The sequence below is a fragment of the Schistocerca nitens genome, chromosome 2, assembly GCF_023898315.1.
Source record: "Schistocerca nitens isolate TAMUIC-IGC-003100 chromosome 2, iqSchNite1.1, whole genome shotgun sequence".
Classification (NCBI taxonomy): Eukaryota; Metazoa; Arthropoda; class Insecta; order Orthoptera; family Acrididae; genus Schistocerca; species Schistocerca nitens.
In genome coordinates, this window is record NC_064615.1 from 185807950 (window position 1) to 185824781 (window position 16832).

General features: G+C 41.2%; 1 protein-coding gene across 1 annotated transcript in view; it reads left to right on the forward strand.

The window, feature by feature from the left end:
- The window catches only part of LOC126234906 (voltage-dependent T-type calcium channel subunit alpha-1G), a 790867-nt gene that overhangs the window by 682612 nt on the left and 91423 nt on the right, over positions 1-16832 (forward strand). The window contains exons 25-26 of the mRNA XM_049943646.1: positions 4933-5125; positions 8659-8808. Of these exons, the coding sequence (XP_049799603.1) occupies positions 4933-5125; positions 8659-8808 (343 nt within the window). The remainder of the gene's footprint in view (positions 1-4932; positions 5126-8658; positions 8809-16832) is intronic.

Here is a 16832-nt window from a genome sequence, read left to right on the forward strand (position 1 = left end):
GCTGAAAGTTTCAATTCCCGCACTGAGATATGCCACTACTGGTTTTTTATCTAGTTTACTGATCATCACTGATACCAGTTTCGATGTGGACATTCTCAAAGATGTCAGGTCTGTTTGTTGCCATTAGATCCAAAATATTTCCATCATGAGCGGTGTGGGGCCCTGCCCACTCGTCGCTTATAGGATGCCCAAAGGATGTTGCGTTCTCGGATAGCTATAGAACAATTCAAAGAAATCACATTAATAGTTTTTATTTCAGTAAATCAGATTGACAATACTTTGAATTTACAATGGTGTCGCAAGCAATGAGCGACATGCAAACAATCAAGAGTTCTTTGCTGTATACAAGGTCCATGTAAGCAATTTATATGCTATCGTAGTGCCGGTCTAGTACTGTCCAATATTGTGCGAATACTGTGTGCTGGTGAGGCTGGCAGGAGCGGCGCTTATATTCTCTTCCGCTAGAGGGCACTCCTGTCTTGATGCAGTCCTTGTCAGTGAGCTATTGGCTGACGTCGTCTCAGAACCTTCTTTGCTCCTGCTTTCTTCGTCTTTGTGCCGGCACATGTGGTTATGCAGGAGCAAGTGGAATCCCTAATTATTTGTTCTAGGTAGTTTTCAGAAAAGGCATTTAGCAAACTGTCACAGGATTCCTTATCATGCCCACCACTAACAATATTGTAATTTTCGCAATTAATAGTTAGATGATTAAAGTCTCCACCAATGATTACATTAGGTATGGGGAAGTTAAGTACAAGTTAACTGAGGTTTTCTCTTAAGTTTTCAGTTACATCAGGAGATGGGTCTCGTGGGTAACAGAAGGATCCAATTATCATTTTATGCCCACTTCTGATAGTGAGTCTTGCCCAAACAATTTCGCACGCAGCTTCAATTTCTATCTTGGTGGACTTCAATTTCTATCTTGGTGGATTTGAGTTTCTTGTCTACTACGACAAATACACCACCTCCATTTCCCATTTGCCTGTTCCTTTCGGTATTCACTTAAATTTTCCCAAAAAATCTCACTGCTATCAATTTCAGGTTTCAGCCAGCTTCCTGTACCTAGTATTATGTGAGCTTCGTTGCTTTCCATGAGCGCTTCAAACTATGGCACTTTGTTGTGAGTGCTTCGGCAGTTTACCATTAGGATTTTAATACTCTCACCTGTTGGAAGCATTTCTTTCGCTCTTATGGGTTCAACCTAACTAACCTAAGGACAACACACACATCCATGCCCGAGGCAGGATTCGAACCTGTGACCGTAGCGGTCGCGCGGTTCCAGATTGTAGCGCCAGAACCGCCGGCCACCAGCGGCCGGCCTTTCGATCTTACACTGGTACTTCTGGGTTTTCTACAGCTGTCGTTATCTGTATTGGATAGAGTGTCGCCTAATCTAAAAAAACTCTGCACTCCACACACATTCAGCTACCTACGTAGCAACCTCTGAAGTGTAGTGCACACCTGACCTATTTCGGGGGAAGCTACAGTTCTCAATCCTATGGCGCAAGTCCAGGAAGCGGCAGCCTAGCTTGTCACAGAACTTTCAAAGTCTCTGGTTCACTCCTTCCTCTCGACTCACAACCAAAGGGCTACGATCAGTTCTGGGGACAATGCTGCAACTTGTGAGCTTTGTTGAAATTCCACACACAAGACTGGTCTTCTCTGCCAGTCCCTGGAACGACTCAAGAACGACCTCGGAGACCAGACGACAGGTATCATTTGTTCCAACGTGCGCCACAATCTGCAATTGGTTGCTCTCTGTTCCCTCAACGGTTGCCGGGATAGCCTTTTCAACATGTTGAATGAGGCTCCCAGACATACACACTGAGAGCACCTGGTGTCCTTTACTGACCGTTGCTGTCATTTCCCTAAGGGGTACCACCATTCGCCATACGTTTGAACTGCCAAAAATTAACATACCCCTACCCTTTTGTGCCTCCTCCTGACACCCGACAAAACAGGTTTCTCTAAAGCAGGTGAAGTGAGTCCCATTGGCTCAGCTTCAGTTTCATTGAAAGACAGCATCTCAGACTTGTTGGTTAAGAGGATCAGTACAACACCCTGAGTCCTCCCTGGTCCTCGTCCACCCTGTGCAGGACGCCTAGATCCGACATTGATATGTCACTCGCAGTCAAGTGGACGGGTAATGACAGATCCTGTTCTTTCTACAGAGGAGAGATCCACAGGAGAGGATAGTACTTGAGTTATTTCTGGTACAGGTATCAAGACACACGACTTTCGGGAGCTCCTCCAACACACCGATTCACATCAGCTGCCAATCGTTTGACTGTACCACGGCGATTTCCAGCTGCTTACGAACGTCAACCAACTCATCCCGTGTTTAAGAACACCATTCACAAGGGGGCTGTATTTTAGCTGGTGCAATATGCTACAAGGCAGTGAACAAACGACTTTAAATTAAACCTGCTGATTATCTTTTAATCCTTTGAGCTAAGACGTTGTTAATTTCCTATCGGAATTGAAGCAAATACACAAAACAAGATTTCTATTACGGCAACATAAAAACCTATGGTAAAATTACCAGTTTCCTGAAATATTTTGATGTTAATTATAGTTGGTAGGAAACTCGAAAACAGAGTTAAGTTACCATAAATGCAGATAATATATAGGGCTACTCCTGTTTGACGGAAAACAAGATGTAGGCCTAATACAATATGTTAGTTAATATCTAGACCACAAGCGACGATTTGTTACAATTATGCAAAGGACGATGATAACTTCCGAAAATTCTCAAAAACGCACGTTTATTAGAGTTGATATGCAATGAAACTCAGGGTTGGGGCATACTTTGGCTGAAATGTGAAACACGGACGTTGATTTGCTTCGAATTTAATTACCTATCCAAAACACTCGCGCCGCCAACGTACCAAAATATAGTTTTGTAAGCGTCCAACAAATTCTGAAACTAACGTGTTTCTCACGTAATTGTAGAATGAAATTAGAGAAAGATTATTTTGAACGAGGGCAGTCCTAATGTTCTCAAAAAATTTTAAAAGATCACAATTTAGCTAAAGATTACAATTGACGATAACAGTACTAGTTTATCGCAGCACTCGCGAATGTTCGAAATTTCACATTATATCACAATACAAACGGGTATTGATAAAATCAATGAAAAATTACGCACAAGAAACGACACGAACAGTAAAATATGCGAATCTAGAACTTTAAAGCGACACATGATCTTGTACAAGCGGTCTCACACAAGGGACAATTTCTAAGTTGGCTTTTACAAATAAATAAACTTGCGTATTGCACGGAGTTTTTCACTTGGCTGATTCTGTGCACGCTTCTACACTGGTGCGCCGAAGAAGAACACTGCAGAGTAAGTTTATCTCGATGAAAATCGCTAAAATGTGCAGCACCAACAAAGCACGTTTTCTGACTGTTGCAGCTATCAGTGAGTTACAGAAGAGAGTTAAAGCCTACAGAGAATATAACTTAAAATTTTCATTTCTCTCAAATACCACCAAACTGGAAGCTGTCCAGATTTATTATGTTGTAGAGGAACTTCTGACGTAGACCAACTATGTGAACAATGTGTACATTTTAAAAGCCATCTGTAGTCTATGAAGAAAGAAGATGGGGGACAAGTTGCCCCCTTTTCCATTTCTCTGTAGAATGCTGGTTTTAAAAAATTGGTTATGTCTGTTAAAGAGAATCAAGAACAGAAGTGTGAAGTGGAAAAGATCAGTTAAATTATATTGTAGAAGTAATTTTGGTGTAGGGTATTAAACTGTAACGATTTACTTTGTATTTTTACCATTTGTAGTGCCCAAATTTGATGCTTCTGTATTAATTTTTAGGTAAAACTGGCTATTAAACAGTAGTGCTTATTATTTAACTTGCACATGTACTTTGTGCTATGTTGTTGTTGTTGTGGTCTTCAGCACAACAACAACAACAACATAGCACAAAGTGCATATGCAAGTTAAATAATAAGCACTACTGTTTAATAGCCGATTTTACCTACCTACCTACTTTGTGCTATACGTTGTTTAAATAGGCTACGTCTGTAAAGTATAGAAGTGAAGTTAATGATTACCGTACGCAGATTTACTGTTGGTAGTCTGCAAATGAACAGTAATGCTGAAGTTTTGGAATGGGAGGCATAAAATAAATTACGGTCCTGGCTGCAGATCATCTTGTAATGCTATAGTAGCAGTGAGAAGTCATTTTTAAAGATTGCAATGTTAGTATTGATTATCTTCCATTTTCCATAGCTCTGGCTGTAGATGTATATATAACACCTATGAAATTCTTCCTTTTACTGACTTCTGCGTACCTGTCGACGATAAACAAATCGAATGCCTCTAAGTTAAACGAACTTGCAGTTGAACCGAAATAATATTGCTTCACCACTCAGATTATATGACTTCATTGTAGGTTATCTGCATGACTTGACACTGCAGCTCTGTAGGTGTGAGAAAGAGGAAGCATTGCTGACAAGACGCAGAGGAAAGATTTACAGACAAGGATAGAGATAGATATGGTCCAGCCATACAGAATATTTCCAGGGCTTGGTGGGCAACACCAGCAACACATCAGCTGTAAGTCTGCAACAGCCTGCTCCATCAGCAATACTGCCTGACTACACCACAATACTGTGATGTATTGCAGTTCTTTTTGATCAGTGTTGACTGCAATAATATTGCCATGAATATGCCCTTGTAAGTGGACCTTTAGGTTCAGTATGTGAGAATGACATTTTTTCAATTTTTTTTTGTCTTTGTGCTCCTTTTTAAAAACGATTTGCTGTGTTATTACTGAAGACCAGCATTTGAAGCTGGCTGAGTGTACGCTTTATGAAAGAATGAATGAATACTAACATACACCTCTTACCAGTAGAAAGTTATACTCTGTCATTTACCCTGACTCTGGTTTATGATGCAACTATTCTGGATGCCACAGATTCCGGTTGCTCTGTTGCTGGTTCGTGGAGCAGAAGTGGTTTGACAACATGGTGTTGCTCTTCATTGGGCTCAACTGCATCACGCTGGCCATGGAGCGGCCCAACATCCCTCCAGACAGTCCAGAGCGTTTGTTCCTCTCCACCGCCAACTATGTGTTCACCGCCGTCTTTGCTATTGAAATGTTTGTCAAGGTGAGCTACATAATACTTTCACTATTTTTGTTGTCTCCTTGTAAACGAAGACAGAAAGTTACCTCAGATAGAAAGTGTACAGTTTGATTTATCAGGCAGTCTAGCTGCTGGCAGGGGTCGCCGAGCGGTTCTAGGCACTACAGTCTGGAACCGCGCGACCGTAACACAAGTGACTGTGCTCATAGAGGTACTGTGACTGGGAAGTATGGACTGCTGATGAATGGGGTTGCATTACATTCTATTATGCATCACGGTTCTGAATTACCGTGGACGACCACCGTTGGCAAGTGTGGCAGCGACCTGGGAGAGACACAGCAGTGTACTCTTGGCATCGTGATGTGAGGAGCCATTGAGTATGATTTCAGATAAAGGCTGATAGTAATTGAGGGAACTCCGATGGCACAACAGTATTTCACATACTTCCTGAATCCTCATGTACGGTATCTCATGTGACAGTATTTTTTTGCCATTTTTCTAGTGGAGAATGCTACTCCACACATGGAGCTTGTCTCTATGAACTGTATGCATGCTACTGAGGTACTTCCATGGCATCAAGATCCCCAGATCTTTCTGTGATAGAACATGTGTGGTACCAGCTCAGGTATAATCTCTGCTCCAGTGCCAATATCCAAGGTATCAACAACCACTTACAATCAGTCAGTCACCTTGTCTCAGGAGAGAATACGAAGGCTTTATGACACCAGTCCACCCGACAGGAGGCCCTAGCCAGACGACATTTCATTTCAATGGTGCAAACTCAACCTTAGGAAATACCATTCAGATGATTTTGTTGCAGGCCTACAGGTTTTCCAAAGGTCCCATTTTGAAACTTATGCTCACAAAGACTCCTATCATATAATTTCAAACAAGCAATAATGACCTACTCAATTGAGATCGTTATTGTGAAGCTTGAAATTTTTGAGGTGTATTGAATACTTGATGATGATCAGGAGAGCAGCTTGTTGTTATTGTCTACCAAGCATGATATTCCATCTCGGCACCTGCCAAACATCTTTAGGTGAGCCATCAAAGACTGACATCAGTTACCCACGTTACACAATTTATCCAGGCGAATCACTCGCATGTACGGATCTATGGAATACGCATACCAAATAAAAAAAATAAAATAAAATATTAGTGTATTGTTTGCATTTTTAGAATGATCATAATTCCAGGGGCAGCCACACTGCTTACAGGCTATACCCTCAATGGGGGAGTGCCGGTCAGTCTTGCAATAACAATCATAACATAATTGCAAACACATACAGTGCACTAATAAAATGTACAGTGTGGGTGAGCAGTGTCAGACTTGAACAGCTCACCTATAGACATCTGGGTGGTTCTCAGAGGAAATATCAGGCTGGGTGAAAATAACGACCAGCTGTATTCCTGAAACATCACTGAGCATCCAGTACACCTCGAAAATTTGAAGCTTAACAATAATGACCTATTTCCACCAAAAGAGGACATAAATGATCATATACTAAATGAAACACACTGTTAATTCCCATGGCTCCAACTGAATTAAAACTTACAGTGGAGTCAACATATAGATAAACTAATTGAGAAGCTCAGTTCAGTTGATTTGCACTTAGAAATATTACTCAACAAGGGAACCAAAAGACAAGTGTGTTGGCTTATTTTCTATAGGTTCACTCCCTTTTGTCTTTTGTACTTATTTTCCTGGCCTTAAATGTGACGAGAACCAAACTGTTGTGTTGAGTATATTGTTTCTATTTCAGTGTGGCACGACTATTGATTACATAAGAACTTCATTTGCACTGGCAATTATATATATTTTCCTTTGCTGTTTACTATCTACTTTAGTTATCGCTGGTGCTTTAATTATTTTAATAAACTTTTCGAAGTGTTGTTTAGAGAGATACTTTCAAATATTGATATAAATTTTTAGACATTATTTTAAATTTTACAAAACCATATTTTTCCTTACAGAGGGTATTAAATGATAGTGTCAAATATTTTGAGAGACAATACTACCCACTAAAACCAAAAACAGTATAATAAATATCGGGTCTAAAATAATGCCATAAGACCTGTGAGCACTCGTTCATCTTCCCATTTCAGTACTGGAAAACACATCTCTTCTATGGCAAGCTCTTTGCTTGCCATATTTTGGGAGGTGGTAGCATGCCCCAAAACAAGGGAAACATCTCCGGTAAACATAGGCTCTGAAATGTGTACCTGAAGAGCAATGAGCACTTGTTCAATAGAAATGTGTTTCACAATATGAAATATGAACAAGTACTCATAGCTCTCAAGGTTTGTATGTTAGAGCCTGTGTTACTGGAACTTTCTGTTTTCCTTGTTTTACTCTATATTACCTCCTCCCAAGATATGGAAAGCAAAGAACTTGCAGTAGAAGAGATGTATTTCACAGTTTCAAAGATGGACAAGTGCTTCTAGATCTTAAGGCAAGCTTTTTGGAGCCCATGTTCATTGTACTTTTTTTCCTTGTTTTGGAGGATACTACCACCACTCAAAACATTTGACACCCTTTTTTATCAGCCTGTGTACCCCATACCAAACCACTCTTATATCTTATTCTTCAAACATTGTTCCTTGATATTGTCAGTAATATTCATTGTTTCAATGGACATATATCATGCCTGTATGGTACCATGCTGTTCATTTTTAGTATTTGTCTACCGTGGTCAACTAGTGTACTAATGGTGGGATAAACAATAATTTTTTGTGTGAATATTGCCTGCGAAAATATTATCAAAGTCCTGCTACCTATCTGTAAACAGGTTGGAAGATTCTACACTGAAATAGATTGTATCAGCAAAATTACTTATCAAACTCATTTTTCCTGTCAGAACCTGAAGAAATCCAAACTGAAATCTCCACATACTGTTCACTGTTTCTTCATGTCCAGCAAGTAGCTCAATAGTTACTCTAGATTTCTCATAAGTGCATGAAATGTTCCCAGAATTGATCTGTAGACTGTTATAATTATTACTCTTCAGTAATAATTCACAAACACATACTTCTGAGTTCTGAGATACACAAAAACTAACAAAAAAATATTTATGACTTTGTGTTCAACTTTTACACATAGAGTAATAGGCCTACTTTTTTTCCATATTGGTTATGCATTAAAATGGTGAGAACCCAAAGTCACTTCCATCTGATATCACTAGCCCTGTGATTGTGAAACAAGGTGCCATAATTTTTTTGAAAACAGTTAGATATTTTGTGTACTTATTTTATTCTGATTTCTTTCAAGACAACCTGTCTGCAACCTGATTCCAGTGTAAAAAATGTAATCCCTCTGACCCCAGACATCAAAGACATATTGCCTTGTTTGTTTACATTTTCTGTCTTACCTCTCCTGTTCAGGTGCATGTGTTATGTCCTGTTCTATCATATGGTATTTATGAATAACAGACATAGCATTCTTATTTTTTTGCTGGAGCTGTCTAATAAGAAATTATTTTTCACTTTCAGGGAAAATTGTTCGTTTTCAGGAATAGTACAGTATTTTACAAACTGCAACAAATCTTTTCTTGCAGGTTATTGCTACAGGTATGATTTATGGCCGAGATGCATACTTCACATCTGGTTGGAACATTATGGATGGTTCACTTGTTATAATATCAATCATAGATCTATTGATGTCACTCGTCTCTGAATCCAGCCCTCGCATCTTTGGCATCCTCCGTGTGAGTAACATCTCATATTTTCAAGACACTTTTAGAAACTAGTGGTCTCATTTTCTTCACTTCTTAGGTAAAAGAAAGTTATCTAGGTCACTCTACAATAAAAAATGCACTTAGTTAGCGAACACTTAGTTCTAAAATTGCTTCAGCTAAGTACTGTATGTATCGATTACATGGGTGGTGACTGCAAATGTTGTAATATGCGATATCCATGGATTTGACTGAGCTATAGTATTTTATTTTCTAGTAATTGTTTCAACTGTAGCTATACTTATTTTGCAGTCCTGTCTATTGGATGAATTTGCTCTAAAAAAGGCGTATGAAATGGTGAAGTAGGGTGGCCACTGCTATGGTCAGACTGGCTGCTTCTGGCAATAAGACATGCATATCGTTTTGTACCAGCAGCATTCAACTGCAAAGCATGCTCTGTGTGATGTGTCCTGCTGAGGTGTGATGAATCAGTCACACCTGTGTGTGAACATCTCTCTACCATGAATATCTTGAATGGAGGAAAAGATAGATTGCTACTTACTGTAAAGAGGACATGTTAAGTTGCAAACAGGCACAATTAAAATACACTTACATAAAGCTCACAGTCACAGCTCTCGTCAGCAAAAGAGAAACACACACACACCATTCATACACACAAGCAAGCACACCTAGTGGACACATGACTGCCAACTCCAGCAGCTCAGGCTGGAATGCAACCATCACATGGGATGCAAGCAGCAAGCTGGAGGGGCAGGGTAGGAAACAGGACAGTAGTGTATGGGTGGGGGGGGGGGGGGGAGAGGTGAACACTGTCTGGCGTAGTGTGCAGGGACTAAAATTCCGCCGGCAGGAGTGGCCGAGCGGTTCTAGGCACTTCAGTTTTGAACCGCGTGACTGCTATGGTCGCAGGTTCGAATCCTGCCTCGGGCATGGATGTGTGTGATGTCTTTAGGTTAGTTAGGTTTAAGTAGTTCTAAGTTCTAGGGGACTGATCACCTCAGATGTTAAGTCCCATAGTGCTCAGAGCCATTTGAACCATTTTTTACTAAAATTCCAACAGATGCAGGAGGTTGCAGGGCAGGTAAGTGAGGAAAAAAGGAGGGGAGTGGGGAAAGATGGATGGGTGCATTGGCATAGGGTGGGAGACAGGAATGGGAAGGAGACGACACAGTAGAGGGGGTGAAAACTGTTGGGTGGAGGGTGTGCAGACAGCACATTACCGTAGGTTGAGGCCAGGATAATTATGGGTATGGAGAATGTGTTGTAAGGATAACTCCTAGCTGAGTATTTCAGAAAAGCTGATGGTGGAGGGGAGGATCCACACAGTTCAGGTAGTGAAGCAGCCATTGAAATCAATCATGTTATGTTCAGATGCATGGCTTGCCACAGGATGGTCTACTTTGCTCTTGGCCACAGTTTGACTGTGGCCGTTCATCCTAGTGGACAGTTGGTTTGTAGTAATACCAATATAAAGAGCTGTGCAACGATGGCAGCAGAGTTGGTAAATGACATGGTTGCATTCGCAGGTGGTTCGGCCCCTAATGGGGTAGGATAAACCTGTGACAGGACTGGAACAAGAAGTGCTGGATGGGTGGATTCAGCAGGTCTTGCTCCTGGTTCTTCAACAGGGCTATGATCCTTGTGGGAAGGTATTGGGATTGGGAGTGCACAGGGATGGACTAGTATGTTGTAGAGGTTGGTTGGGCGACACAACACCACTTTAGGAGGATGTCTCTGTTTCAGGGCATGATTATAGGTGATCAAAGCCCTGGCCAAGGATGTAGTTCAGTTTTCTAGCCAAGAGTGGTACTGGGTGATGAAGGGAGCCCTCCTTTGTGACTGATTCCTGGGGTGGGGGAGGATAGGGCGTGTTAGGGGAAATGGCATAGCAGATCTGTTTGCTGACTATTTCTGAGGGGTAGTCATCATCCTCATCCAGCCTCTGGCCAGATCAATATGGAACATAGGCCTCTCCATCATCTTCTGTCTTGCCACCATCTCTCTGTCTTCAGCTTGGTCCAGTCTTCTCCTTTCTTCTGAGCGCATTCCTCTACTCCTTTCAGCCATCTGTCTCTCGGTCTTCCTCTTGCTCTTTCCTTCCAGTTTCATCTTGTGTATCCTCCTGGGTATCCTCTTCTCCTCCAATATCTTAATGTGTCCATACCATCTCAGCCTAGATTTCTCTATCTCCTCCTGTAATGGTTCCACCTTCATTAACTCTCTGATCCTCTCATTTCTTAACCTGTCTGTCTTTGTCACTCCAATACTGTTTCTCAAGAATTTCATCTCACTAGCTTGTATTTGCTTTTCTCTCTTCCTTTCATAACCCAGGTTTCTGATGCATATGTCAGGATTTGGACTTAGTATGACCAGTATATAACCTTTTTACTGATTTCGGTACATCTTTGCCCCATATCAGACGTCTGACACTCTTCCGAAATGCTTCTGTTTCTCTCCCGCACTCGTTTATTTCTCTATCGTTTTTTCCATCTTCCTGTGTCAGGCTTTTAGGTCCTTGAAACTCTCCACTCTCCTCAATTGTTCCTCACCAATTGTTATTCCAGTTGTTCCTCTCTCCTTCTTTCTTGTTGTGATAATCATCTCACTCTTACTTATACGAGGGCTATCCACAAAGTACATTACGTTTTGGAATTAAAAATAAATGAAATATTGGAATTTTTTTTTATTATATACAGATGAAAGCCACACTTAAATACTACTTTTCTACATAGTTGCCATTGAAATTAAGGCACTTATTGTAGCGATGGACGAGCTTGGAAATTCCTTCGTCGTAAAATTCGGCCGCCTGCACCTTAAACCACGTGGTTACCTCTTCTTGAAGCTGTGCGTCGTCATCAAAACGCTGCATATCCAACCACTTCTTCATTGCTGGGAATAAGTGGAAGTCGCTCAGTGCCAGGTTGGGACTGTACGGCGGATGAGGAAACAACTCCCACTTAAAATATTCGAGAACTTCACGAGTGGCATTTGCCGTGTGGGCCCGGGCGTTGTCGTGAATCAGCAAGATCTTTGAGCCCAACTTTCCCCTGCGCTTGTTTTGTATTGCTCTTCTGAGGTTGTGCAGAGTTTGGCAATACCTTTGAGAGTTTATTGTAGTGCCTCTTTCCAGGAAATCCACAAAAATCACACCTTTTCTGTCCCAAAAGACAGTCGCCATCACCTTCCTTGCCGACATTGTCTGCGTGCATTTCTTGGGTTTTTGGGAGGAATTTGTGTGCCCCCACTGCATTTACTGCAATTTTTTCTCGCAGTTCACATGCTTAACCCATGTTTCGTCACCGGTAATGATGCCCCATTTTTGAGAGTCTCTGTCAAGATTTTTGGTATCCATCTTGCACAAAATTTGTGGTAACCAAGCTTTTCGGTAATGATTTCGTGCAACAAACTTCGTGAAATTTGTGGAAAACTCATAGAGTTCCGTTATTGTGTAATTACAGTTTTCACAGACCGCGGCATCGACTTTTTCGACAAGTTCGGCAGTCACTATGCTGGGTCTTCCACTTCGCTCTTCGTCGTGAACGTTACTTCAGCCATTTTTAAATTTTATGACCCATTGACGCACTCCACCTTCAGTGATTATGTTGTCCCCATACACTTCACAAAGCTGCCGATAGATTTCTATCGGTGTACAAGTTTTTTGCAGTCAGAAACTTTATTACAGCATGCACTTCACACTTCGCGGCATTTTCAATTAACGCTGACATTTCAAACTGTCATAGTAACTCAACGGAGTACAGCACGAACTTCTCACTAGCACAGCAGGATGCCGACTGAGCAGCGGAATGCCATGACACCAAGATGGCCACGCTAGCCCCGCCTCTAACGGACACAAATGAAAATGTAATGTACTTTGTGGATAGCCCTCATACTAAATTTCATCCCATACTCTTGTACTGTTCATTCCCATACGTCCAACTGCTCTTGTACTTCCTCCTCCTCATTCCCCCAGATCATTAGATCATCTGCAAATACCATAGTTTTCATCTTCCTTTCACCAATTACCTGTGCTACTGTACTCATTATATCATCCATCATTACAATGAAGAGTAATGGTGAAAGTGCACTTCCCTGCCTCAAGCCATTCTTCTGTTCAATCCAAGCTGACCTCTCTCCTTCCACTTTCACACAGCTCACACTTCCATGGTACATTTCGCTTATCCTCCAAATAATCTGTTTTGCTACTCCTCTGTTCTCCAGGGCTTTCCACACTTTGCTTCTACATACACTATCATACACTTTTTCAATGTCCAGGAAGGTCATTAGTAGATCTATTCCTTATTCATAGTGCTGTTCCTGCAGTTGTCTTACAGCAAAAATTAGATCCACCGAGGACCTTCCTGTTCTGAAGCCGTGTTGCTCTTCCCTCATTCTTCCTTCTAATTTTGCCCGAATTTGTGCTTCCAAAATTTTCTCAAAAATCTTTGCACAGTGACTCATCAATGGAATCCCCCGATAGTTCTTGTACTCTTTTCTGTTTCCCTTCTTAAAGATCGGGACAATTGTTCCCTTCTTCCTGTCTTCTGGGATCATCTTCTGTCTCCCCACAATTTTCATCACTTGATATAGCCATTGTATCCCCACCTCTCCTGCTGCTCTGACCATCTCTACACTTAGCTCATCCAGACCTGGTGACTTCCCTCCCTTCATCTTGCCCAATGCCTCTTCCACTTCTCCCCATGCAAGGTCTTTTTCTATTTGCTGTGCCACCTCTCTTTTCTCCTTGGCTTGTTCCTCCTCATCCAGGTCCCCATTCAGGTTCAGGAGTTCTTCAAAGTACTCCTTCCACATATTCTTGAGTTCCTCCTTATTCTCTACATCTTGTCCACTTTTGTTCACCATTTGAGCATAATCTGTTGTACCGTTCTTCCTCTTACCTTTAATCATCTCATGTAACACCGTTTTTGCATCCTCACCATCCTCCTCCATCATTCTGGTCCACTGTTCCATTCACTTTCTTCTTTCCTCCACCACCACTCTTTTTGCTTTTTTCTTTCTTGCCTGATACTCTTCCCTTGTCTCTACTGTTCTCTTCTGGAACCATACCTTAAAGCCTCTATTCTTTTGTACTATATCCTTTGTTTTATCATTCCACCAGGGTGTTTCTTTCCATCTCGTTTTGTTGCTTGTCCTCCCACGTATTGCTTCTGCCGCACTTACTAATGTTCCCTTGAATCTACCCCATTCCTCTTCTACCATTTTTAGTTCATCCTTTGGGATGCTTTCCTTTGTTACTTGTAGGCACTGTAGCCTGCTTTCTTCCTTCTTCAACTTCCATACCCTTATACATCTTTCCTGGTTTTCTGTCCCTTTATTATCCTTGGTCCCTCTCAGGTTCATTACCAGCAAACGGTGGTCACTATCCAAGGCCTCTGATGGTAATACCTTAATGTCAGTAATGTTCCTATTCATCTCACTATTTCTCTTTAAGTCTTGACTGTACCAGGTAATCTTGTCGCTCTCCCTTTTCCTGAACCAAGCACACTTTTGCAGCCTTGTCTGTCACTTACAATGTGTGCGTTTAAATCCCCCATTGCTATCATATTCTTCCTTCCCATCTGCTTCTGCATTTCCTCTTCAAACTCTTGCTTCTCCTCAGAAGTGCAACCCACCTGTGACGCATACACTTGTATTACCTCCATGGTCAGCCCCTTGAGTGATATTTTGGTCTTCATCATCCTATCACTTATTCTCTTCACTTCCTCTTTTAATCCATCTCTTACTACTATTCCAACTCTATTTCTCCTTCCCTCCTCATATCCACTCCAGTTCTCTCCTTCCTTCTCCTTTCCTTCTCGTTTCAGCTAACCCCAACAGGTCTAACTTCCTTCTTTCCATCATGTCTACCATCTCCTCCACCTCTCCAGTCAATGTTTGTATATTTAATGTTCCAAATTTTAGTCCTTGTTTATAGCCAGTTCGTTGTCGATTAAATCTGTCCTTTGCGAGGCCCATTCTATTTTTGAGGGATAGTGCCCATGAGTAATTTTCTAAGTTCTGTATTAACATGGTTCACAGAAAACTTCATTCGGGACTATCATACCTCTCAATGTGCGATACATTCTTCACAGAGGTCTGAGGAGCATTCTCAGTAATGTGCCTGATGCCATCATGAGCTGTAGGTGTATAACTGAGATTATAGTCCTAACTGTTACCTATACCCACTACTATGTTGTAATACTTTAACAATTTGTGTGTAATCATCTGGAAACTAATTCTTCTTGGCACATGATGACAAATATTTGCTTCAGTTCATATTGTAAAATTGCAGTTGCCAGTCACTTGTAGAGTTATGGAACGTGCTTTTTGCTCACTATTTTGGACACCAAAAATCTCCCTTGAAGGTATAACACTGCGGACTATCATGTCTCACTCCCTTCTCAACTTCTGCTTCCCTTTCATGTTCTTCAGCTCTTACAACTATAGTCTGGCTGCTGCACAAGTTGTATGTTACCGTTCACACCCTGTATTTTATATATGTATGTAAGTGTATTTTATATGTGTATGTGTGGGGCATGAAAAGTGGGAAAAGACAGAGTTATATTAAGTCTCCCCTGCACATATTGTAATTTGGATTGTAGCATGTAGTTGTAGATTCAGATCTTGTTTGAAGTTTGCCACATATAGGCTTACATGAGCCCTAACTGAGACTTCATTTCATCAGTTACATTGTTTCCTTCATCTGCCTCGTACAGAAGTGACTCAGAGCATTCCACTGTGACAACTCATGTTCTGCATTGAACAGTAGTGCCCTAGAGGGCTCCTGGGCTCTTACTGCTTACATGACATGTGAGCATTTCCTGTCATTACAGCATGTCTATTGAGCTGCATTAACATTATATCCCATATAATTATTAAAAAATTGACTAAAAGCTAAAGTAATCACAGATAGGTAAAACTAAAATGTTGATAAGGCCTGGAACAAACCCTAAAATCTCGTTAGAGATTACTTCTGGGTCTCCTTTCTTGTACATAAATACCATGCGTGTAATGACACCACAGATTATTTGTTGATCTTCTCTTCAACTGCACCATCCATGTGTTCTGACATTGGACTTATTCAGAAAAAATGGCATAAGTTGTTGCCTGCTGTTTTAAGACACTGGTAGTGGTTTGAGAGTTTTCAGTTAATGTAATACCTACATTGTTTTCTATACAGTACCCCCAGGGGATCACAACTCTTTTGTGAGTACATGTGTGGCAAGTTTAGGCCCAAACACTGTGGCATTTCTTCTCTTTGTGTACCACATTTGTATTCTCTAACTATTTCTTTTCCTTTGAGTTAATCCTCAACAGATGACCTATCAATGTTGACTCCGTTTTCTGTTACTCAGTTTTACTTTTTTGTTAAATCATACACCTTTTTTGGCTTTTGTTTAAAAATATCATCTGTCACTTGCTTTGACCTCCACTTTATGTTCAAAATTTTTTCAGTAGTGCAGGCCATGCGAGATAGGTTGCCCAAAACCATGGTACCCAGTCTATGGTATGGATTGTCAAGTACTAGTATAGTGGTAGCCCCTTGCTATTGGTTTCTGCACTATTTCCTCCCTGTGAATGCTGAGGTGTGTATATTGATATACAGGGTCTCCACAATAACCTCTAGGCTGTGTGGTCGTCACTTACGCAGGCTGGAGCCCTGGGTGACAGTAGGTACCAACATGGTGGACTAAGTACAGTGAAAGAGAACTAAGGTGAACCCCACTGGTCCCAACAGCCTCATCAAAGCAAACAAGTCATTTTAACGCAGAAGGTTATAATCCAAGTATGTTTTCCTCATTAGGTACATATCAAGATGGAAAACAACCTGTCAAGCAGGGACAGAGATGTATGCCTCAATTCCTAGTCTGTATCAGGCCTGTTGGTGAATCCTTCCTAAATATTGAGCCATTATTTTTTGTTGAGGAAATCAAAGACAAGTATAGCGAGGTCTCTTCGATAAAAAATGTGGAATGGATCCGTACTGATTAAAACATCCATCTCCGCATTGTCAAGGGCATTGTTCAACTGCAAGAAAC